The sequence below is a fragment of the Setaria italica genome, chromosome V (assembly GCF_000263155.2).
Source record: "Setaria italica strain Yugu1 chromosome V, Setaria_italica_v2.0, whole genome shotgun sequence".
Lineage (NCBI taxonomy): Eukaryota > Viridiplantae > Streptophyta > Magnoliopsida > Poales > Poaceae > Setaria > Setaria italica.
In genome coordinates this window covers 35,467,186-35,489,374 of record NC_028454.1, presented here as the reverse complement: position 1 = coordinate 35,489,374, position 22,189 = coordinate 35,467,186, and the positions used below count along the sequence as shown (strand labels likewise).

General features: G+C 47.9%; 3 protein-coding genes and 1 pseudogene across 3 annotated transcripts; all 4 read right to left on the bottom strand.

The window, feature by feature from the left end:
• Positions 1-6,437: 6,437 nt before the first annotated feature.
• LOC101774345 (probable serine acetyltransferase 1) lies at positions 6,438-7,715 on the bottom strand. Its single transcript, XM_004969727.3, has one exon. The coding sequence runs from the start codon at positions 7,618-7,620 to the stop codon at positions 6,685-6,687; it is 936 nt and encodes a 311-aa protein (XP_004969784.1). The 5' UTR covers positions 7,621-7,715; the 3' UTR covers positions 6,438-6,684.
• Positions 7,716-9,703: 1,988 nt separating this feature from the next.
• On the bottom strand, positions 9,704-10,612 carry LOC101773951 (annotated as a pseudogene).
• A 5,394-nt stretch (positions 10,613-16,006) lies between these two features.
• On the bottom strand, positions 16,007-17,526 carry LOC101773537 (binding partner of ACD11 1). Its single transcript, XM_022826721.1, has 4 exons — positions 17,420-17,526; positions 17,272-17,347; positions 16,791-16,850; positions 16,007-16,685 (listed from the first exon to the last, which is right to left on the bottom strand). The coding sequence occupies exons 1-4, from the start codon at positions 17,524-17,526 to the stop codon at positions 16,023-16,025; spliced, it is 906 nt and encodes a 301-aa protein (XP_022682456.1). The 3' UTR covers positions 16,007-16,022.
• Positions 17,527-19,889: 2,363 nt separating this feature from the next.
• On the bottom strand, positions 19,890-21,099 carry LOC105914473. Its single transcript, XM_022826720.1, has 4 exons — positions 20,992-21,099; positions 20,791-20,898; positions 20,316-20,687; positions 19,890-19,913 (listed from the first exon to the last, which is right to left on the bottom strand). Exons 1-4 carry the CDS (start codon positions 21,097-21,099, stop codon positions 19,890-19,892), a joined length of 612 nt encoding a protein of 203 aa, XP_022682455.1.
• Between the last annotated feature and the right edge of the window lie 1,090 nt (positions 21,100-22,189).

Genomic DNA, 22,189 nt, shown 5'->3' with positions numbered 1-22,189 from the left:
ACCTCCTTCCGCACTCCTCCACCGCGACTCCCTCCGCAAACTCCTCGTCGCCGCCGTCCATCTCTCTCCCTTCCTCGCCGTCGTCCATCTCCCTCCCTCGCCGCCCGAGATCCGGATCAGGACGCCCCCGCGCCGCCACCTCCTCCCCGCACTACTCCACCGCGACTCCCTCCGCAAATTCGTCGCCGCCGCCGTCCATCTCCCTCCAACCGTCCCCGCCGTCCATATCCTGCACTCGCGCCGCCACCTTCTCCCGCACATCCTGTCATGGACGCCCACGGCAACGAGCACTTATCCCAGCCGGAGGAGGTGCTCGCCGGCAACGCCATCGACTTCTTCTCCCAGGCGGAGTCCTGCCCAGGTCCTCGAGCCGGGCTCCAGGCGTTGGACCTCAACTCCCAGGCGGAGGAGTACGCGGACATCGCCACGTACTCCGACATCCTCCGCGGAGTTGCTCCAGGCCGCACCGACCGTTCCCTTGGCCCGCGCATGGCCCGCAATGGCGCAGGAGGAAGCACATGCGGTGGTGGATCCGTGGCGGCCAGAGGTTCCGGCGGCGGTGGAAGCAGAGGTGGAGGCGCGGGGGGGGGGAGCAGAGGTGGTGCCGATCCTGGTAGCAGGGGGCGGCGCTGGAGGGAGCAGAGGAGGCGGTGCTGCTGGGAGCAGAGGAGGTGGCGGTGGTGGGAGCAGAGGAGGCGGTCGTGGTGGGAGCAGAGGTGGCGGCGCGGTGGGTAGGAAAGCGGGCGGCGCTGAACGTGGTGGCAGGGCCGGTGGTGGATCTAGCAGAGGTACCAGCAGGCGTGGACCAACAAGGTCCTTGTTCACTACACCTCCCTGTGCTGGTGCATCTGGAAGTCGACGTCGAGGAAGATGCCCGGCAAACGATGAAGGTTTCTATGAATTTGAGGGTGCAAATGATGGAGAGGTTGCTCCAGGCGTTGAAACTGTTTTTCCAGGCAGCAAGGTATGAATTCCTAAATCCATATGACTCAATTCTGTTGCTTGTATTGATGTTATGTGCAGTGGTGGATTGGCAGTATGGATGTTTTGTTCAGTAGGATTTCAATTGTTTGGCTCCTGTATGGATGTTTCTATAGGATGTATAGATAGGGAGGTTACTCCTGTTTGTGCCATGATACTTGAATTTGTACTGATATGCATGAATTAAGTTTGAGTATGAATGTATAAGACTCTAAAATGTAGAATTGCAGCCATGAATGCATATGTTGATTGTTCAATAGGTTATGTTTTAGTACCATGATTGATTGTTCTTATTGTAGATATTGTAGGGTGTTGACATTTTCAAATGTGTTGTCCTGATTGTCCAAAATCTTGTCATTTCTTACATGAACTAGATAAATCATGACAAGGCTTTTTGGTCAGAAGCCAATACACAACTGTTGTGTGATCTGTGTGTTGAGCAAGTTAGAGCAGGAAATTGTCATAAGGGCACCATGTCAGCTAGAGGATACAAGATAATTCAAGAAAAATATTATCTTCAGACTGGGTTGAAGCATGAAAGGAGGCAGTTAAGAAATAGGATTGGAGGGTTGAAAATACTCTATGTTTTCTGGAAGTCTTTGTGGACAAATAGTGGGTTAGGCAGGGATTCAGATGGAAATGTGGTAGCATCAGAAGAATGGTGGGACACAAACACCAAGGTAAGTTTATAATTGTGAGTTTCTGTTCATGAAAAAATGAGGAGAAGGAACAGAGGTAGGTAACATCAACTTCATTTGCAGGGGAGAAAATGGGAGTGCAAAAAATTGAAATATGGTGCACCATATTACATTGACCAGCTTGAGGAGATCTTCCATGAGTGTGCTGTAGATGGATCTACTTCATTCAATCCTCTAGACGGCCAAGAAGAACTCGAAGAAGAACTCGAAGAAGAAGAAGAAGGACAAGAAAAAGAACCAACAGCTGCTTATGTTGACAGCCCTGTTAGCATCAGTACAAGGAAGAGAATGAGCAGTACTTCCTCAAAATCAACAGCAACTAGTCCAGGGAAAAAATCAAAAAGTCCAATTGTTCAAGCACTTGACAGTTTTGTCTCCAAATGGTCACAAGCTGATCAAAAACAGCAGCAATTAATGAAGAGACAAGTTGACAAAGAGGTTAAGGAAAGAGAAGAGATCAAGAAGTGTCAACAGCTAGCTCTACAATGTGGAGTATCTCCAAGCAGCATGGAGTTCTTTGCTTCCCTGTCCTGTTTTGAAGTTGGTACAAGAAGGGAGTTCTTCATGAACATTCCAACAGATGAAGCAAGGTTCATCTTCCTGGAGAGATGGTGTGAGCAACAGATGAAATGAGGGTTTTCTAGGATAGGATGCTAGTGTAGTGCATGTCTTATGATGAACTTGTGTCTTGTTCCAATTGACTTGTGTCTTGTTTGAACTTAAGTACTGTCTTGCTTGAATAAGAAGGAAACATATTTAATTTAGTGTGCTGATGGTTGAATGCTTCAAGTTGGCTTGTGTTGTTTGTTATTTGGTTTTATTAAATTGAAATTCAGTGAGCTGCTTATGTTGACTGGTTGAATTAACTTCATTTGCAAGTGAGATGCTGGTTCAGTGCATCTGTCACATTTGGGATTAAGTGTGATGGTGGCTAACATGGCTTTGTGTTATTTGATATTAACAGTGGTTTGTTAACAGTGTGATGGTTGGATTAAGTGGATTTGGTAACCTCCTTCATACTAAATTCTGACGGTGACATTTTTTTTCATTATTTAGGATGCCAGTTCCTCAACAGAGTACTCAAGTGATGATGAAGACAACTACAGAATGGAAGATTCTGGTATTCAAGATGAAACATTGGAGATGATAGTGAATTATCGTAAGAGGAACCGCGAAGTTGCCTTTTTCCTGTTTGCAATTGGTATGTACGCTGAAACTTACCTAAATAGAGGTCCAAGAAGGGTTCCAACAGTGACGGGGGTTGAGTGGGTCAATGACACACTGTCTAATGTGACATCATGCTATAACATGTTTAGGATGAGTGCTCATTTGTTTCATCAACTACATGACACACTGGTAGACAGTTATGGGTTGATGGGAAGTAGAGATATGTCAACATTGGAGGCACTAGGAATGTTTCTATGGATTATCGGTGCACCACAATCACTTAGGCAAGTTGAGGACCGGTTTGTTAGGTCATTGGAAACGATAAGCCGTACGTTCGATAGAGTTTTATGCAGTGTTCTCAAACTAGCAAAAGCTAATATTAGGCCAGTGGACCCAGAATTTAAGTTTGTGCACCAAAGATTACAACAACATCGGTTTGCTCCATACTTCAACAATTGTATTGGAGCTTTAGATGGGACACATATACCTGTTGTGGTTAAAAGCGATAAGGTTGTTCAGCATACAGGAAGACATGGATATACATCTCAAAATGTCCTAGCTATTTGTGACTTCTACATGAGGTTTACTTTTGTCGTTACCGGATGGCCTGGATCGGTCCATGACATGAGAGTGTTAAGTGATGCATGGGAAAAATACGAAGACACCTTTCCTCATCCTCCGGCAGGTAAAGTAGTGTATGTACGATATTATCTAAATTAAAATATAGTTATTTAAGCTAACAATTTGGTATTGAATTTGTAGGCAAGTTTTATCTGGTAGACTCGGGGTATCCAAACCGTCCCGGGTACTTGGCTCCATATAGGGGTACAAAGTACCACTTACCCGAGTTTCGTAACGGACCAATGCCTAAAGGTATGAAGGAGACATTTAATTATGCACATTCGTCTCTTAGAAACGTTATCGAGAGATCCTTTGGAGTATTGAAAATGAAGTGGCGGATATTGTTGGGTATACCTAGTTTTCCAATGAAGAAGCAAAGCAAAATTATTGTTGCTTGCATGGCTATTCACAACTTCATTAGAGAGAATGGTATTGACGATAGGGAATTTGAATTGTGTGATCGTGATGAAAATTTTATTCCAACAACCGGAGGTTCAAACTGTGAAGGGGATACGACGAACACACAAGGAGACGAAGACATAAACATGAATGTTTTTCGTGATCAATTGGCAACTGCATTGTACAATAGGTCGTAAATTATTTCTCTTGGGATGTATAGATAATATACTTTTTATGTATTTTCGTGGTATTTTAACTTTGTAATAAATATGAATTTTGCTTCTCTATTTGCACCACGGTTCAAAAAAAAATCAAGCAACCCCACAACAGTGCATGCAAACCTCACTCATGCGCAGGCAAACTGGCCCAAGCAGCGCATGCAAATGGCCACATGCGCATGCAAACGGCCACATGCGCATGCAAACAGTGGGCCATTAGCATGCATGCAGGCGCGGCTGGCGCATGCAGGCGCGACAGTGGGCCAAGCGCTTGCATGCAGGCGCGACGCGCCTGCATGCAAGCGCCACAGCTGCGACGCAAAATGGCGGGAGGGGCATTAAACGAAGGGTAATAGGGTCTTTTAGCAGAACATGTGCTAAATTTTAGTCCACCTGCCAAACACCCTCAAAAGCTAAAATTTAGCACTCCATTTGGGGGGCTAAAAGACTAAATTTTAGCATCCCTCTCCCAAACGGGGCCTTAGCTACCCAAGTGACTAAAGGATTAGTGGGGGGCTAAAATTTAGTCCACCAGTTTTAGCTCACCTGTTTGGAAGTACAAGTGACTAAAATGGACTAAAGTAGGGGTGCTTCACGGTGAATGCTTCATCTTCGATGGCATCTGCAATGTGAAGAAACTGGGGTTTGTCTTTCCTGACGGCGTGCGTATGGTGGAGACGGCGCTGGCCTTATGGAATAAATTCGTTTGGCCCTTCCTCCACTTCAGCGGCTCGTGCCCCGGTGCCGGTGACGGGCTTTTGAGGTCGGAGGTGTCGGGATATGGAGTACTCGCCAGCAGCGGGTATTCTCTGGGTCCTGGTGGCTCCCGTGTAGGAGACTGCGGCTCGGCGCTTCGACCAGGTATGGTTGGGGTGCGGGTGGCTCGATACAGGGACCGGTGGCTGGTGGGTTTGAGGTTATGCGGTGGATGGACCCCTGGATGGACCTTTGCCTTGCTGCTCGCCGGCGATGGGTGCAGGTCCATGGTCAGGGAAGCATGGGGTGTGTCCCCGGGCGATTCTCCCTCCATGGTTCCTTTCTACTGCGGCTTGAATCAAAGCCTTTGTGCGATGGTGCTTCCTCTGGCTTTTGTGTACTCGCTGTCCTATTCTTGCTCCGGTGGTGGCCTCGGCGACGACGGAGGTGGGCGCGGGACAGCGCTCTTGGCAAGCACATAAGATTCTAAGGACTTGTCTGTTTTTTATTTGTTGTATAGGGTTTTCTGTGTAAGGAGGCTTGGACAGCTATCCTTTCTGTAGCGTCCCAACTCATTGATTATTAGCACGAGTTGTTTTCGGGCATCCTGCCATCGTCGACCGAATCAGTACTCCCTCCTACTAAATTATTATTCGTTTCAGGAATATAAGTACATATCTATATACATATCAAACGCTATGTATTAAAAAAGTTAAAATAAATACTAATTTGATATCGAGGAAGCATATACTAGACTGCTGCTAACATAATAGCAACAGCTATCCATCCTGAAGCTTACAGTGATGACTGATGAGCGTGCAGCTTGCAGTTGCAACCCTGGCATCTGTACTAGTTTAATTCTCCTTCGCGATCCTGTGCCACTCAACAGCTTCTCTGAAAGCCGCAGAGAACAAACCTTGCAAGCCAAAGCCATGTTCGCCTCCTTATTCTGCTCCCAGCAAGCAAAAGAATAAGGCCTGGGAGGTCGCCGCGTTGCATCAAGTTGGCAATCCATTGCGACTAGCGAGACGAGGCGTGCCCTACCTCCAAACCAAGATCCAAGAACCGTAATTAGCTCAAGTGGCTCGCCGCGTGTCAACACGCAAGAGATCCCGTTGCGATCCGGCGATCCCCACACGGGAAAGAATATCTAAAACCATGTGCTTCACGAACAGTACTAGGATACAGCTCTGTAACGCGAACGATGAAGACCGCATCAAGGCGTGCAAAAGGATATGCACAGATTAATTTCGTCCAGAAAAAAAAATATATGAGCCAACGCGTGATATCATCTGCAAGGACTGTGTCATGTAGGAGTAAGTGACAAGACAGGACAGCATCATATCTTTTCGCAGCCGATACCTGAACAGAGCGGAGGGATATGGCTGTTCTTTTCTTTTCTGACTGTCGCCTCGTCCATTCGATTATTGTGGTCGTGTTTTCCGGGTGTTTTCTCGTGCACGGCGTGCGAAGGCCGGACAGGAAATGTTCCCCGTCCCGAGCATGAACATGAACGAGGCCTGACAAGCCGTCCGGATGATGATTTGAGCATAGCTGCAATCATGCAATGGTGGGCAAGTTCAGAAGTTGGAAATCCTCCAAGTTCAGAAGCTGTCTTTTTTTTTTTCCATTTGTACTGGTTGTTCTCTGGAGATGATAACCAAAGCAAACAGTTTTGTCTCGCAAAAAGTAGCATTGCTCATCTGCTTCGAAAATTACAGAGTGAACTTCACCACATCCATCCGGACTCCAGGCCTCAGAGACGAGCAAGACAACACAGGCACACAGACAAAGACAGTGCTATTCTGCACCATTACAAGTTTACAACTAACGCAAGCACACACAGACAACGAAATCACTAGCAAGCAAGACGAGGTCTTCTGCAGCTCGACGGAGGGCTCAACTCAAATGATGTAGTCGGACCACTGCTGTATGAAGGAGGTGTGGTCCATGGACTCCCCGGGCATGACGTCCTCGCCCTTCTTCCCGCCGATCAGCCTCGCGGGGTTCCCCACCGCGGTGCTCCTGGGCGGCACGTCGATGAGCACCACCGACCCGGCGCCGACCTTGGCCCCGGCCCCGATCCTCACGTTGCCCAGGATGGTGGCGCCGGCACCGATGAGCACGCCGTCCCCGATCTTGGGGTGCCGGTCGCCCACCGCCTTCCCCGTCCCGCCCAGCGTCACGTGGTGGAGGATGGAGACGTTGTCGCCCACGATGGCGGTCTCGCCGATGACGACGCCCGTGGCGTGGTCCAGCAGGATGCCCTTCCCGATCGCCGCGGCCGGGTGGATGTCGACGGCGAAGACCTCGGCGACGCGGGACTGGAGCGCGAGCGCCAGCGCGCGGCGGCTCTGTGCCCACAAGACGTGCGCGACGCGGTGCGCCTGCACGGCGAGGAAACCCTTGTAGTTGAGGAGGCAGTGCGCGAAGCCCGCGCAGGCCGGGTCCCTGGACCGCGCGGCGATGAGGTCAGCGACGGCGGCGGCGCGGATGGACGGGTGCGCGGCGAGCGAGGCGACGAAGAGGTCGTACAGGAGCGTGGAGAGCAGCGTGGAGGAGCAGAGCTTGTTGGCGAGGTGGAAGGCGAGGGAGCGGTCGAGGGACGGGTGGGACAGCACGGTGGCGTAGAGGAACGACGCCAGCGCCGGCTCGGCGTCCGCGTCGCGCCGGGCCTCGGCCTTGATCTGGGACCACACCCAGGACTCGTCGCCGTCGGACTCGGGCGGAGGGTGCGACGGCACGACGCCCGCGTCCAGCGCCGCCGGCGGGCCGCCGCTGTGGTGCCGCGCCCGCTGGGGCTGGGGCGGGTCGGTGTGGAGCGGCTGGCCGGCCGTCATCGTCGGCGGCGGCGCGGTGGTGACTGCCTGTGTGGCCGGTGGCGTGCGCGGGAGGTGTGGCTCGGGAGTGCTGCCGTGGAAGTAGCCCGTGGTGCGGGCGTGAGGCTGCTGCTATATAGGGTAGGAACGGTCCAAGGGGAGCCACGTGGACCGTACCAATCTGGTGGGGCCCGTGCAGGCCGGCGGCGAGCACGCAGCCACCGAGCCACGCACCCACGTAGGATAGGGAGGGGAGTTGGAACCATGGGTGCCGGGGTCCGTGGGTTTCACATGCGGATAGAGGTGTGAAATTTCACCATTATGTTTAGATCCGACCCGATCTGTATTAAGATGGATTAAGTGTGGGTGTAAATTTTCATCCGTGGATGCTTAGTAGGACTATTATAAAAAGATATATCTAATTTATTTCATGACACATGACCCTCTGTACCATGAATTCGATCCAGCTTAACTGGAACCTTAGACTACACAATCACTCACTCGGTCACTCCCCTCCCCTCGGTCCCTCTCCCTTCCCTTGTCCATGCCGCCATACCAATTCCCAGCCTCCCAGGCATGTCGCGTGGGCCACGCGACATCAGCTCCTAGCCTCCTGTACCCGGAGGTGATTATTATGTGATGTATTGTATTCAAAGATGAAAGTTTAGTTTCCTGAACTATTCTTTTTTTTACTGAGATGCTATATGTTGTTTGTTATCGTAGGATCATATTGATATATATTGTATGTCGTACCCACAGGCGACCCGAAACCTGAGCGTGACCCACAGGTGTAGGTGCGGGTATGACATTTTACCTATGGATCTATTCGAGGGGGGTGACCAATTGTTGCGGATCTTGTTGAGGGCGAATTTTTACTCCACCCGCACCTCATCCCACCCATTGCCATTCCTAACCACCAACCACCTAGTCGTGTATGGTTCGCTGGTTGGTTTCGCTGCCATGGTGCGCCTGCGCGAGGACTCGAGCTGGATCAAGTGATCAACCATACCAAGGCGCAGGAATGAAGCCGACCGGAGTGTGGTTAGCTGTTTGGGCACCACCACTGGCACGCTTGTCACTCCGGCTCTCCGCGCAGCCGCAAGCGGTGGTCCAAAGTGACCAAGTACGATGCATTCCCTAGCAACCTAGCAGTGGTCACACTTGTTCTTGAGCTGTGATGGGTCTTGCCTGATGATCTCGTGGCTGCGGCCACGAGACCACGACGACAGTGGCACAGTGCTCACCTGATGGGTCTTCTTCGGATGATCCGTTCTTTTTGCAAGGCAAAATCGATTTTTTTTTTGTCGTTGGGCCGGCAAGTAGCGCTGGGTCCTGGCTCGGCCCAGCATTACTCGAAAATAGGCCCAAGGAGGGATATACAAACAGCACTATTACCGTTTCCAGCACTATTACCTTCTGTAGACTGTAGAGTATACACGCCTCAAAACTGAGGACAAGATCAAGCATGATTGAGGTGCAGTTTTCTGCTGAAATCTAGTTACCATGGGATGTAATATAAAGCATGCAATTTTCACAAATGATTTGCGCAGCCAATATCTATGGTTGATTCCTTGATGGGGTGATTTGCAGAGAATTGGGCATGGCATGGCATGGCCGCGTCTGGCATCAATGTTTACAAGTGGTTACAAGTGATACTTATATGCTTTTAATATTTTTTATCCAATTGCAGCCTAAAAAAACATTTTATCCAATTGAGAATTGGTCCGTGTTTCCCCCAGTGTTGATTCGCTCTGTCTCTCTGTGCTAGTCCTTTTTACTCGCCTTAATACTGTCACAAGCGCTGCTATGACGATTCCCAAGCCAAAGTTCATGTTCATGAGACTAGAAACAGTTATGGGAAACAAAAAAAAAAAACAGAGGCAAACAGAGGTGAGAGATACGCATCAACATTGTTTCATGAATGAATCAAACAACCACATGACACAATATGTACGAAGAAATAATACAGGGTGCGCGCACAGATCTCGTCTGACACGCACAGCATGCTGTTTCTTTGCCTCTTGGCAAACAATCTGAAGCGAGGAATTCAACTGTTCAATGGCGTTCGCCGCCGGGAGTTGCCTCAAAATCCTCAGGGAATCCATCACTTGCCGGGGACAAAGTTGGCGGCGTACGCCCAGGCGTTGTTGCTAACGGGATCGGCGATGTGGTCCGCGAGGTTCTCCAGGGGCCCCTTGCCGGTGACGATGGCCTGGACGAAGAACCCGAACATGGAGAACGTGGCGAGCCGGCCGTTCTTAATCTCCTTCACCTTCAGCTCCGCGAACTTCTCGGGGTCGTCGGCGAGCCCCAGGGGGTCGAAGCTCCCTCCGGGGTGCAACGGGTCCACCACCTCGCCGAGCGGCCCGCCGGCCACTCTGTACCCCTCAACGGCCCCCATCAAGACAACCTGATCGAGCGATGGCAAATGTTCATTCACATTGTAAAAATCAGGGCAGAAGTATTTTTCCTTAGCTGAATTGGGGACCGAAACTGATGGGTTGTGATACTGTACCTGGCATGCCCAGATGGCGAGGATGCTCTACGCGTGCACGAGGCTGGGGTTGCCGAGGTAGTCCAGGCCGCCCTCGCTGAAGATCTGGGCGCCGGCCTTGAACCAGACGGCCTCGCCGAACTTGATACTGTTGCGGGCGAGGAGCTCGGGGAAGACGCAGCCGAGCGCGCCGAGCATGGCCCACCGGCAGTGGATCACCTCGAGCTCCCTGTTCTTGGCGAATGTCTCGGGGTCGGCCGAGAGCCCCGCTGTGTCCCAGCCGTAGTCTCCCGGGAACTCGCCGGTGAGGTAGGACGGCGGCTCGCCGGACAGCGGGCCGAGGTAGAGGACGCGGTCCGGGCCGTACCACGGACTCCCGGACGCCGCGGCGGACTTGGCCTTGGCGGCCGTCTTGCGCATCGTGACGCGGCCCTCGCCGAAGACGCTGGAGGGGACGATCTTTGCCGCCGCCTTGCCGGCAAGAGCGGGGGAGGAGAGCGACATGGTGGAAGCGGCCATTGATGAGCACCGAGTTTCTCCTGCTACTTGGCTTAGAGCTCGAGAGCTGTTCTGTTGCTGGCTGGCTGCGGTGAGGAAGTAGGCAGCCGGAGTGGAGTTTAAATAATGGCGGGAAACGCTGAGAGCCACCCGCTAGGCCGTTGCATGGATGGGCATATCTCTTGCGATCTATGGTTGGATATCGTCCAGCAGTGCCACCTATGCGTGTGCTTTACCTACGTGTAAGGTGAGCTGAAAACTGAAAGGCAAAATTATTAGGGCACGTACGACGGGCGTATGGGAGCCGTCTGCGAGTCAGCATTTTTGCAAAAACGACCTCCAATCAGCCAGGCGACGGACACCGTCGCCTCGCGGGACGATGCTCCGAGGCAGGAATAGACGTCGCAGCACCGTTGTACAGCCTCGTCTCCGAGGGTCGACCGCACGCTCGGATCCCACGCGGACAGCAGCTGATTTGGGCGCGCGGCACCTCCTCTCCCTACATCCTCGCTTTCCCCCTCATCCATCTCCATCCCCGGCGTGCTCTGCGAGGGGGTCGAAGAGGCGAGCGGCGATGAGCTCACCGGTGGCCCCGTCGACGCGGAGCAACGGCGCCGCCCCCGGCTTGGCCGACAGCCGCGGGGATTTGGTGCTTCTCGAAGTTTTTTCGTGGAGATTCGGAATGGAAGCGCCGCCTCCGACCGTTCGCCCTTCGCCTGGCCGGGGAGCACCGCCTCCACCTGCCTCGGTCGCCGCGACTGCGCCGCCGGCTCCTGCCAGGCCACACCGCCCCCAGCATTGGCCTGCGGGGTTACCCCCCCCCCCCCTCGCGCCATGGCCGGCGGGGCTGCGGCCCCCTCTCGTGCGCCACGCCGCGCTGGGGCTGCTGGCTGCTGGCCGGGCGCCATGCCAAGCTTTCCTTGTTCTCTGTTGCTACTGCCTCCGTTTGATCCAGATTCAGTCTGGATGTGGCTGCAGGTTCATGGGGACATGGCGTGGTGGTTCTCATCATACTCTTGCTCTCTGTTGCTTCTCACGGAAGAGGTAGTTCCATGTGATTCTCCCGTGGTCAGTTTACAGTTTTCGTGCTTGCTGGGTTCCACTATTGAGTTAGCTTGAACAACGACAAGCAAGATATTCCCTGTACTCTTTACCGTTTCCAGTGAATGGATTCAGCGTCTCAATGCTTTTGCAAACATCTGAAATGGTGTAACTTTGTGGGAGAAGAGAGGGAAAGTAGGTACATAGTGCCTGACAGTTGTTATTGTTGATCTAGTGTAATGTAGTTGCTGGAAAGGAAGCTATGATTGTTGGCCCTCCAAAACAAAGAAGATCGGGGACTATAGAAGTATATGGGTTCATGAACTACAACATCAATTAATCATTATAGTGTTTTTTTTATGTAGTTTGTCTGATCACATTCTTAATATTCTGAAGTCTCTCGGACAATTCCTTGTTGTATTGTTATTGCAATTATTCAAGAATATCAGTGTCTGATTTTCATAGAATTTGGCTTCAGGGTTATAGTGTGGGTGATATTGAGACTCCAATAGCCCAATAGGCGTTAGTTATCGCACAATAACCATGATATGTTTAGGCATTGACAGTTTTATTTTATGGAATTATTGATTCGATGATTTATGCTTGAGCTTGAAGCTGCAATAATTTAACAAGGCCAAGGAAGCTGCCTTTTCTTTCAGTTGGAAGAAAGGGGCTATTGTAGTCACTTTTGGAAGGCTAAGGCGAATTGAAATTGAGAAGCTGAAATCAGTTTCCCCTTGCTCTTCTGTTTATAAGGGGTTAAGCATATTGTCTAATTATTATGGTTACCTTCTCATGCTTTTATGTCAAACTAAACTTAAGCCGATGGCGATGTATTATCTCTAGGTGTATATGTCAGACTCAACTGCTCTTTATCATGGACATGCCCGAGATGCAATGACTTGACTCAAGTAAGAAACTGCCCAATATCGAACCATTTCCCCCTTTCTAAAGAACAAAGTTGCTCTCTGAAATGGCCATTGGCCAGGATAAATTAGTTTCTAGTTTGATATGGTTTCCAACTTCTGATTTCTGAAATAGGGCTTTGAGATGAGATCTCTAATTGCTGACGTGGAGAACTGCTTGCAGGTTTCTTTCTCACCACAGTTTGAATTCAGTTATCATGAATTTCTGTGACATCGTATGGCTCGTTGCTATCATACCCAGCAATCTTTTCATGATATCATTCCCTTTACCTACCATTCTTTGGCTGAATAATGTGATAGGCGTTTGTTGGTGTAGCTCATAATCTAAATTCTACCGTGAAGTTTCCACCTGGACTTTGTCAAGCTACTGGAACATGTGTGAATCTTTTTGTTTTCTTGGGCGTGTGAACAACAATGAAGCTTTCCTTGTTTAGTCATATTATGTTTTTATTTGATTTATGAAAAATTTATTCTATTACATTAATATAAATATATTCGAATATCATTTATATTTATGTTTCCAAAAGATAGTGTAACCATGATCATCTTATTTACGCTTGATCTTTCTTTTTTTTCAACCAGCGACAGAATAGTATACACAAGTCTTATTTACAATTGATCGTGGCTACATGCGGGCATTCAAGACTTAACAGACAACCAAACAGATAATGTGTTGTACTTGTTGTCTATTTAGATGTCTTTATGTGGTGTGACATCATCATACAGACGACAAACTGTCTGTGGTTTGTACATGCCCTTAATAAAAGTTGAGGCTTAGGAAATGGGCACAGCCAATCAGGAGAACGACGGGTGGACGTTTTCTGATATGGCTGGATAGAGTGGCAACAATTATTTGGGTGCTGAACAGAGAACATAATCGAGTATCCTGTAGTATGCTCACTTGTTATGTTCTGCGCCATACGCCAAAGTGATAGAGGGGACAGGAAGAGATAGATACAAAGAAATATTACCAGCCTACCAGGGCTCAAGAAACGTATTGTATCGAACATCGATTACGCCTTCCTAAACGAAAAACGAACGTCACTAAGCATATCAATACAAGAATTTGTATCCTTGTGTTGCCAACAAAAACTTCACTAGCTTAGTCAAGGACTAAGCTGGCCCTAGACTTCAGACCGAGAAGCCCTTGCCAGGCCAAACTGCGCAAATGCAAAGATGGAAAAATTGAGCATATTTTTTTGATGGAGCATAAATGTGGGGCCAGGCCGGCCACCTGTCAGTGAAACCTATTTTCAAACCTCGTGATATCAGTACTAAGCAACATTGCCGGGAAAAAAAAAGGGGACAAATCACTGGGTGTGGCCAAACTCATTCAAATGACCAGATCAGACTAGAAGTCTCTCCTGGTGTTGGAAAAGCATGCTGATTTGTACTCCTAATTAATTTTGTAATTAACCTATATTTAATACTTCTAATTAGTGTCCAAATATCCGATGTTAAAATTTAGCCTAGGGGAGCCAAACACCCCCTTAGGTAGAGTTTAGAAAAAAGGGTTACAAAGCAGGCCGGGGCATATGATCTCAGAACTCAGATCGATCTAGATTTTCCGTTAACAACTTTTTTTTTTGAATTTGCTCCTGCTGCTGCTGAGACAAGGCATCTGCAACGTCTCCGATGCATCTCCGGCTCCAACCCGTCATGGCGGCAGTATCCCAGTGATTGGCCATGGGCGCATATTAAAGAGGAAGCGATCGAACTGAGATGTTCAGGAGGGTCTGCTGATAGAAGAACAAAAAAGCATCCAATTCGCCATGGGAGCACAAGCAATCGTGGTTTCGCGGCCGGATCGAGCCAACACCGCCTCGTGCATGACGTGGTGCTTGGGACTCGGGAGCTCGCCGGACGCTGGCGAGGCAGCGCCGCGGCGGCGCGGCATCACGCCTTGACGAGAGAGAGGCTATGTTCGCTTCGCTAGAACCCGTATCGGGTGCATCCTGGTCGTCGGTTGCGGATTGGACGGTCTCAGATGCCCAGGTGGTGGACGGTAAATGAAATACCGTCCACCCCCTGATCGCTATGTCCGGCGGCAAGGCCACCCGCCGGCGAGCCGCGAGCCGGCAAGTGAGGCCAGGAAGTGAAAAATGCTCTGAAGTAAATGCTAAGAGCGCCGGCGAGGCACCCGCCGTCGCCGCCTGCGTCGGCACCAAGCACCGCTGCCTCTGCCTGGCCCCGTTGCGCGCACGCAGTGCCGCTCCGCACTCCGTAGTGCGCCAGGCGCGCCTGCAGGTGGCCGGCCTCCATGGCGTTCCGTCGCACGGTGCGTGTGCTCTGAGTAGAACGCCACACTTGGGAACGCGGCCATGTCCATGCCGAACGTGGGGCCATTGTGGATGCACAAGTTGGGCGGGCTGCAAGTTGCCGGCAGCTTGCTGGTGTCAGGTTGGGCGGCCAGCGAAACGGGCCGTCGCCGGCCGTGTCCGTGCTGTGATGAGGTGCGACGCGACGGAGAGCGCGGCGACGATGAGCCGCCGGAGCTTCATCTTGGGCGGAATGGCGCTTTCTTGCTCTATCCCCTCTGCTTCAGGGTAAAGCTGCTGAGCCATTGCAACTTCATGCGTAAGCCAATACAGAGGGTATCAAATCTCGGAAACTATATGGTTGATTGCTGTGATTCTCTTCCGATCATCCATGGATGAATGTGTGCCTCGTGCATGGGTAGAAGCCTGTGAGGTTGACACCTGCTGAATTTCAGTTGACATGCGCCTTGGCCTGTGAGGTTGTGCAACGGTAACAGTAAAAATTCAGACATGGATTACTCAGGTTGTGCAACGGTAACAGTAAAAATTCAGACATGTAGGGGCCGTTCGGTTGAGCTGGCTGTTGCTGTTAAGCAGCACAGCTGATCAGCCGGCCATGCAGCTGCTACAGCAGCGCATCAGCTAGGCAGTGGCGCATCAGCTAGGCAGTGGCGCATCAGCTAGGCAGCAGCGGCTGCAGGCAGCTACTTTTGTACCCAGCGATCAAGTCGAGTTTTGGAAACAAGGTCGGGAGCCAGAAACTCTGATCCTGTGAAGAACTGAACAAGTGACGCACCAATAAAATTTTTTCTTATATTTGTCTTTCAGTTTTTTCCCTTCAGTCCAAGTCCAATTTTGTATTTTGATCTTGAATACGAACACTGCCGTGAAGAACGTCGAAGCACATTATACAACCTCCGTGAAAGCACCACATTCTCATGATTAGCAAGTACATTCTCGCAAACAGAAAACAAGTGTATCAGAAAACAGAGTCATGCATAACAACACAACCACTATGTTTCATGTTCCCACTGCAGGATGATAATGATATATTGATAAAAGTGTCGAGTAACAAATTGCGAACTCTTTTAGGTCCCAATAACTTTCAACCTTCAAAGAGGTTTCAACCAAAACACTAGAAATGAGTTCAATAACCGTATCATGTCTATTTACACACATGTATGGGCCCCGAATCATATCATAGTATCAATCCGTGAGCAGGTTCCGGCTTTTTAGGAGCATCAGCGGGTGGAGACGCCTTGCTGGGCTCCTCATTGATAACAGCAGGGACAGTCGCCACAGTGGAGATGGGATATCTTCAGGGGTTTCAGACACATGTATCTTTGCAAATTCACCGTCCACTTCCCTGTGTGTTGTTGGGCCTTCTGGGATGTCTGGTTGTGCTGCAGACCCACCCTCAACATTCTTGTGCTCCTGCTCAGCTGCTATTTTCTCCTTAGCCTTTGCACCAACATCGTTGGCTGCACTGGTCACCTTGCTGAAGGCACCAGTTACCCATGCTGCCCCGGTGAGGACATATCTGTTCTTCATGATGGCGGATCCAGCAATCGAGACGCTCTGTTCAGCAGCTGCCAGTGCTGACTTTGTCTTCTTAGAGACTTGGTACTTCTGATCCATTTCCTTCACTTTATCATTGACAGCTGAAGTACCAACACTGATCTTCTCACTTAGACCAATTCTCTTGTCGAAGGAAGATACTCTAGCAGTAGCAGTTGATGTAAGCTGATGCTTCTCATCCAGAGCTTTTGCTTTGTCCAGTGCATCCCTACCAAGGATAAATCCTTTCGCCAGCATGGTCCCAACAATGTCCTCGGCCTTTTGGAGGGCAGAAGGTTTTGTGTCTTTGGGCTGGGGGTGAAAAGCAATGTTATGAACCTGCACAGCAACTATATCATGCATGTGCAGTAAATAGTATGGCTCCAGTTATACCTCTAGATCAGCTAAAACATAAGCTGGTAGCTCATAATCAGTGGCAGGCGTGACAATGACAGCCATATCAACTATCGTGGCCCCCTGCAACAGCAATAAAAGTTCACATTAGAATATGCTACAATTTAAGTGGTATATATTTGTAAACTATTTTTTTCATTGCCATCCCAAGACATCTTGGTTTTCAAGCTAGAGCTAGAGGTCACGGTACAAACAATGTTGCAAAGTCAGTTGGAACTGGATTATATAAAAGGCAAAATTCAATGAGCAAACAAAGGTCACTTTAAACAATCAGTGAAAGAGCAAGTACAAATATTTTTTGATTGGGGCTTCAGAATATAATTGCAGCAAATTACAGTACAGAACCACATTGATAATATTCAGATGACTAACCTATTAAAATAAGATCACAAATGCATACCATATTTCATGATAATGTGACCAGTGAATCATTAATTCATCTAAAAGACACATTTTTTCCAGCTCCTTCAGAAAAAAGAAATACCGTAACAAGCATTGCCATCTCAGCTCCTTCATTGTCTTTAAAAGTAATGTAGGCAACTTGAGACAGCTCATCGCCACTGCATAGCACTAAATGGTTAGTGCAACTCATAGCACAGCGTGAAAATAGGCATCATGGACATGGTACTAACCTCTGCATTTCAACATGCACAATGTCACCAGAAAAAGAAAAGAATTTCTTTATATCACACTGTACTGCTTCCAGGGACACATTGCTAACCTTGACAGTACTAAACATGCTTGAATAAAAATAGTAAATGGCAGAACAGGAACATCTAGTCAGTGGACAGTGGTATTGTGTATGTAATATCTCCATAACAAACAAATGAATATTGGACCACAGCAAACACTTCTTCAGTATTTAGAACGAGGAAAGAAAATAAAATGTCGAAATCAGTTAGACATTAGCACAGATACAAGTTTTCGCAGCATGGCGTGCTTCAGGGCAGCGGCAGATCTCGAGCTCGCTATTCACTACAGCGAGTGACAGTGACATTCCATACAGAGGTGAAACAAGCTTGCTATAAACCACAGGGAGTTACCTTTGCTGCATTCTTGAGACACCCCTTAAAATGCACGGAGCAAATGTAATGAAAACTACATCCCCCCCCCCCCCCCACACACACACACAAAAGTAATTCCTAGAGCATACGCAAGCAGACAAACAGAGAAATAGGCCCAAGATATTGACTAAATATATGATACAAGCATAACCAAACATATGCAGACAGTGATATGAACCAAATCACCAGAAGCGCTATCCATAACTCTCAAACACCTCATTTTAGTTTCCAGGACCTGGGCACCCTGATAACAGTCTAGTCTAGCACAAAATAAATGACATGCATATTGAACTCAAGAGTACACAGGGCATACAATTAGAACATTTCAGCCCTACAATAGTTGATCAGTGCTTTCTCAAGTCACAACAACAACAAATTAGAAAGAAATTGATAGGTTATATTCATAACAACAAATTAGCAAATGGAGAAAATATCTCCGTCATGTCAACCCATAAAGTCCTGCTGCAATCCAATCACGAACTTTACTAATATCATCGTTGGCAGTAGTGGCAAACCAATCTGATGCAGATCATTTTCATCACTTGTCCTACTAAGGTAGGTCCCATGAGCAAACATGTCAGCACCAACCATTCCCGGTTCATTGTTGTCCAATGCAAAATTGTGTAGCGCAAAGCATGCAACAATAATCTTTGATTGCTTCTCCATATTATATAACGGTATACCTCTTAGAATCTGCCACTTATTCTTTAGCACTTCAAAAGATCGTTCCACAACATTCCGAAGGCACGAATGATGGTAGTTAAAAATTTCATTCAAATTCTCAGGACCTTTGGCATTAAACTCCGATAAATGGTACCGGCCCTTGCGATATGGCGCCATATAACCCTCACGCAGTGGGTAACCAGAATCCACCAAATAGTACTTTCCTACATATCAACATTGATATACAAATAGCAATTTAGATTGGCACTCCCATATGTTGCATATTATAAAACTTACAAACAACATAAGATCACCTTGGGGTGGGTGAGGGAAATGCTCAGCTTGGTTTAAAGCCTCCCTCAAAACAGCAGTGTCATGCACAGCACCCTTCTTCCCCATAGCGACAAATGTGAACCTCATGCCCATGTCACAAACGGCCAAGACATTCTGGCTGGTGAACCCCTTTCTATTGATAAAATCATCATGTGCGTGCTCAGGGACTGACACCGGAATGTGGGTTCCATCTATAGCTCCTATGCACCTATCAAAATATGGTGAGAATTGATGCAGCCTAGGATGCACACACCTGAATAGTGGATCCATTGGCCTAATAATAGTACGTGCAAAAGAGATCACGGCATCTAACACTTCACTGAACTTCCGACTCACAGTGTCCAGTGACCTACGGAATCTATCCGACATTTGTCTCTGGCATTGTCTTGTGCCACATGCCCATAGGAACATCCCTAATGCCTCAACTGAATCACATTGTCGTGTGGATTTTAGGCCATGGTTGGACACTAAGATTGAATGCAACAACTGAAATGCAGATGGATGGAGACGGAAATTTTTGTAGCACTTCTTACTGTCAGCAAGGTTAATAGCAACCCATTGACGCCCAGTCAACTCCTGCAAGTGCAACGGACCATCTTGCACGCCACATGCACTTGAGGTAGATGATGCATACGCAGCTAACACACCAATGGTTGCACCCATGTCCCACCATGTAGACCACTCATCGGTCAACCTCGCTGGTGAGGTGGTACTGTTGCTCGAATTTTCGGAGCTTGACTTTCCTTTCATTTTCTGACCATAACAGCGATCAATGGTCCCAGCTTCTTTAATCAGTGATCTGGAACAAATCCGATTCTTTGTTAAGCCTAGATATGCTAGTTTCAAGACGACATATAAAAAGCATGGCTTCTTTTCTTTTCGAAGAATCTCTAAAACAGAAGAATAGCATATTCAGTACCCATCTTTTAACATGTTGTGCCCCTTTTCTTTTCTTTCAAAAATCCTAGGTACTTAACTATGGAAATATGATTTCATTGCATACCTTTACGATCCATTTGACCTTCACTTGTTGATAGCCACCTCATTCATCATGAATACCTTCAGGCTGTAAGGTTGTAAACAATAATTTCCAAAATATTAAAAACAACAGTAGCAACATCATACTCAAGTGGAACGACACAAATTTATATGGATTAGTAGCATGAATAATCAAGGTCTACCACAACATAATTCACATTATACACATGATGCCACACCATGCCATAGTCACAGTACACATACACACATTCCTAGGTTGATGCAAATACATTGTAATCATGGACCGGTATTACTTCCTCTTGACATTATCCCAAGTCCATCGGAGCCATGCAATCCGGTTCTCTGAAGCGGTAATGCTCCTATAAGAGGCACGTCGGGCTGGCGATCTAAACAGCTCAGTAGCTATGAAGTACAACTCGGACCCATTCGGTACACCATCTTGTTCTACAAGGTGCAGCATTTCCGTAACCTCCTCTTCCTCACGGCTGATTAGATTTCTTTCAGTCATAGTCCTTTGAATCATGCTCTCAGATATACGCTCGACATAGTACTCCATGCTCTTAGTTCTCTTGGGTGGTGGGCTATCAACAACATGCTCCTTTCCTGACCTTTGCGACACACGACCCACACTAGACCGTCCAACAGTGTCCTCCAACCAGTCAACATTTTCATCCGCCATTGGGTCAGGGTTGTCTTCACTTCCACAGCTTGGTGTTCTATCTCCAATTCCACCAACACACAACATTGGACCGCCTTCAGTGTCCGTTGTCCCGAAAAGAGTGGTTAACTCATCATAGAATGGAAACGCCTTGCCACGGAAATGTTTGTTTGCCTCATTCTCCTAGAAGTCATAAATAAGAAATATGTAAGCATGAGGGCAATCCGAGGTCAAAGCCGAAGGTAAATGATAGAACGTCGTAATTATTAGGACGAAAAGTAGATACCTCAATTCGGGCTGCCCACCATTCATCATCGCAATCAATGGTGCGGGTACTGTTGTTCCACCCGGTACCACTCTTGTCCTTCAGTTTCCTCCAATCCTTGTATTGCCTCTTAAAGGCATTAAATTTGTTTTGAAGTTGTTTGCAAGAATATTTCCTACCCGTTTGTTGTTTGAAATTTGTATACAGGTTGTGCCAACCTACCTTGGTTAGGCCCCTTTTGTCGTAATTGAGCTTATTCTTCTCATCAATGCAGAGGTCTAGGAATATTTTTGTAGTGTTATCATCCCAGTTGGCACGACCTGCATCCATCTGTGTGCTAGTTTGAATTATATGCCTTCCTAAGTACAAGGTTTGTATGGCACACACGCAGTAGCAATGACAACATGCAAGATACGAATCAACATTTATCACAAAGGGAACAAATAAGATGGAACTGATGCTTGCCTCGTTGTGCTTGCGTCGTGCAGGAATTGTACGCAGCTCGTAGCGACGGGCTTCAGGTGGAGACCATGATGATGTAGAGGAGTGTGCCAGTGCTGCCGTCTGTGGAAGTTACCTTTTTGTGGCACACAAGCAATGCTCTCCTTAGCTAGAGTCGTATTTACTGCAAAAGATGAGAAAAATTTGAAAGGCATCCTAAACATTGTCATATTTTAATGCAGGAAGTAAATAGTAATGAGGAAAAAAAGAAGATTAATATTTACTGTCAAAAGGGAGGCGAGAATTTACAGTGAGTTAATTTTTTCAGGAAGCTAGCATACAGCAATGATTAGTTGCCATCATCGATTAACTGGAGCTTTGGGTTTATATATTTCCTTCTTATCAGTTTGTGAAACTCTTGGCTCTAACTGACCTGCTGTTCTTTTTATTTTCTGCTAGTTAAGACTTTGCTTGAAGAGCTTGAATGTCTAGTCGAGGATGTTTATGCCATCACCCTAACCGCCAATATAAGTGCTCTGAAAGTTTCAGACAGTCATACCATTGACAGCAAGCTGACTATTGATTCGTGCATTATTGGGGTACAAGTTTCTGTTCCAACATTTTCTTATACTATTCATTTACATAGTGTTCTTTTCAACAGAGAATATCTTGCTGTTTACAATGATGAAGCAAGGTGGAAACCGGGTAACATGTTACATCTACTGCAGGAGGATAAAAGTGCAGATCAATTGGACAGTGATGTATTTCTTGTTACTGTGATGATCATTGTTCACAACATGTTGGAGCTTGGTTCACGTTAGCCTGTTTATTTTTGGCTTTTTGATACATACACATGGGATACACTATATATAATTTTTTTTGCAAAAATAATAGGTATTCAATTAAATACCCTTTAATATACGTAGGCCCGCCCCTGCTTCCAATAGATCGGGCTATATCTAACCAAGCTGTGCATCAA

Coding starts and splice junctions, on each gene's coding strand:
- LOC101774345 (XM_004969727.3), bottom strand. CDS start 7,620: ATGACGGCCGGCCAGCCGCTCCACACCGACCCGCCCCAGCCCCAGCGG.
- LOC101773537 (XM_022826721.1), bottom strand. CDS start 17,526: ATGTTTAGTACTGTCAAGGTTAGCAATGTGTCCCTGGAAGCAGTACAG. Junction 16,851..17,271: donor AGATGGCAATGCTTGTTACG/GTATTTCTTTTT, acceptor TTGCTGTTGCAG/GGGGCCACGATAGTTGATAT. Junction 16,686..16,790: donor CCACTGATTATGAGCTACCA/GCTTATGTTTTA, acceptor TTTCACCCCCAG/CCCAAAGACACAAAACCTTC.
- LOC105914473 (XM_022826720.1), bottom strand. CDS start 21,099: ATGGATGCAGGTCGTGCCAACTGGGATGATAACACTACAAAAATATTC. Junction 20,899..20,991: donor ACAAAAGGGGCCTAACCAAG/GTAGGTTGGCAC, acceptor AATGCCTTTAAG/AGGCAATACAAGGATTGGAG. Junction 19,914..20,315: donor TCAGCCGTGAGGAAGAGGAG/GTTACGGAAATG, acceptor ACAACCTTACAG/CCTGAAGGTATTCATGATGA.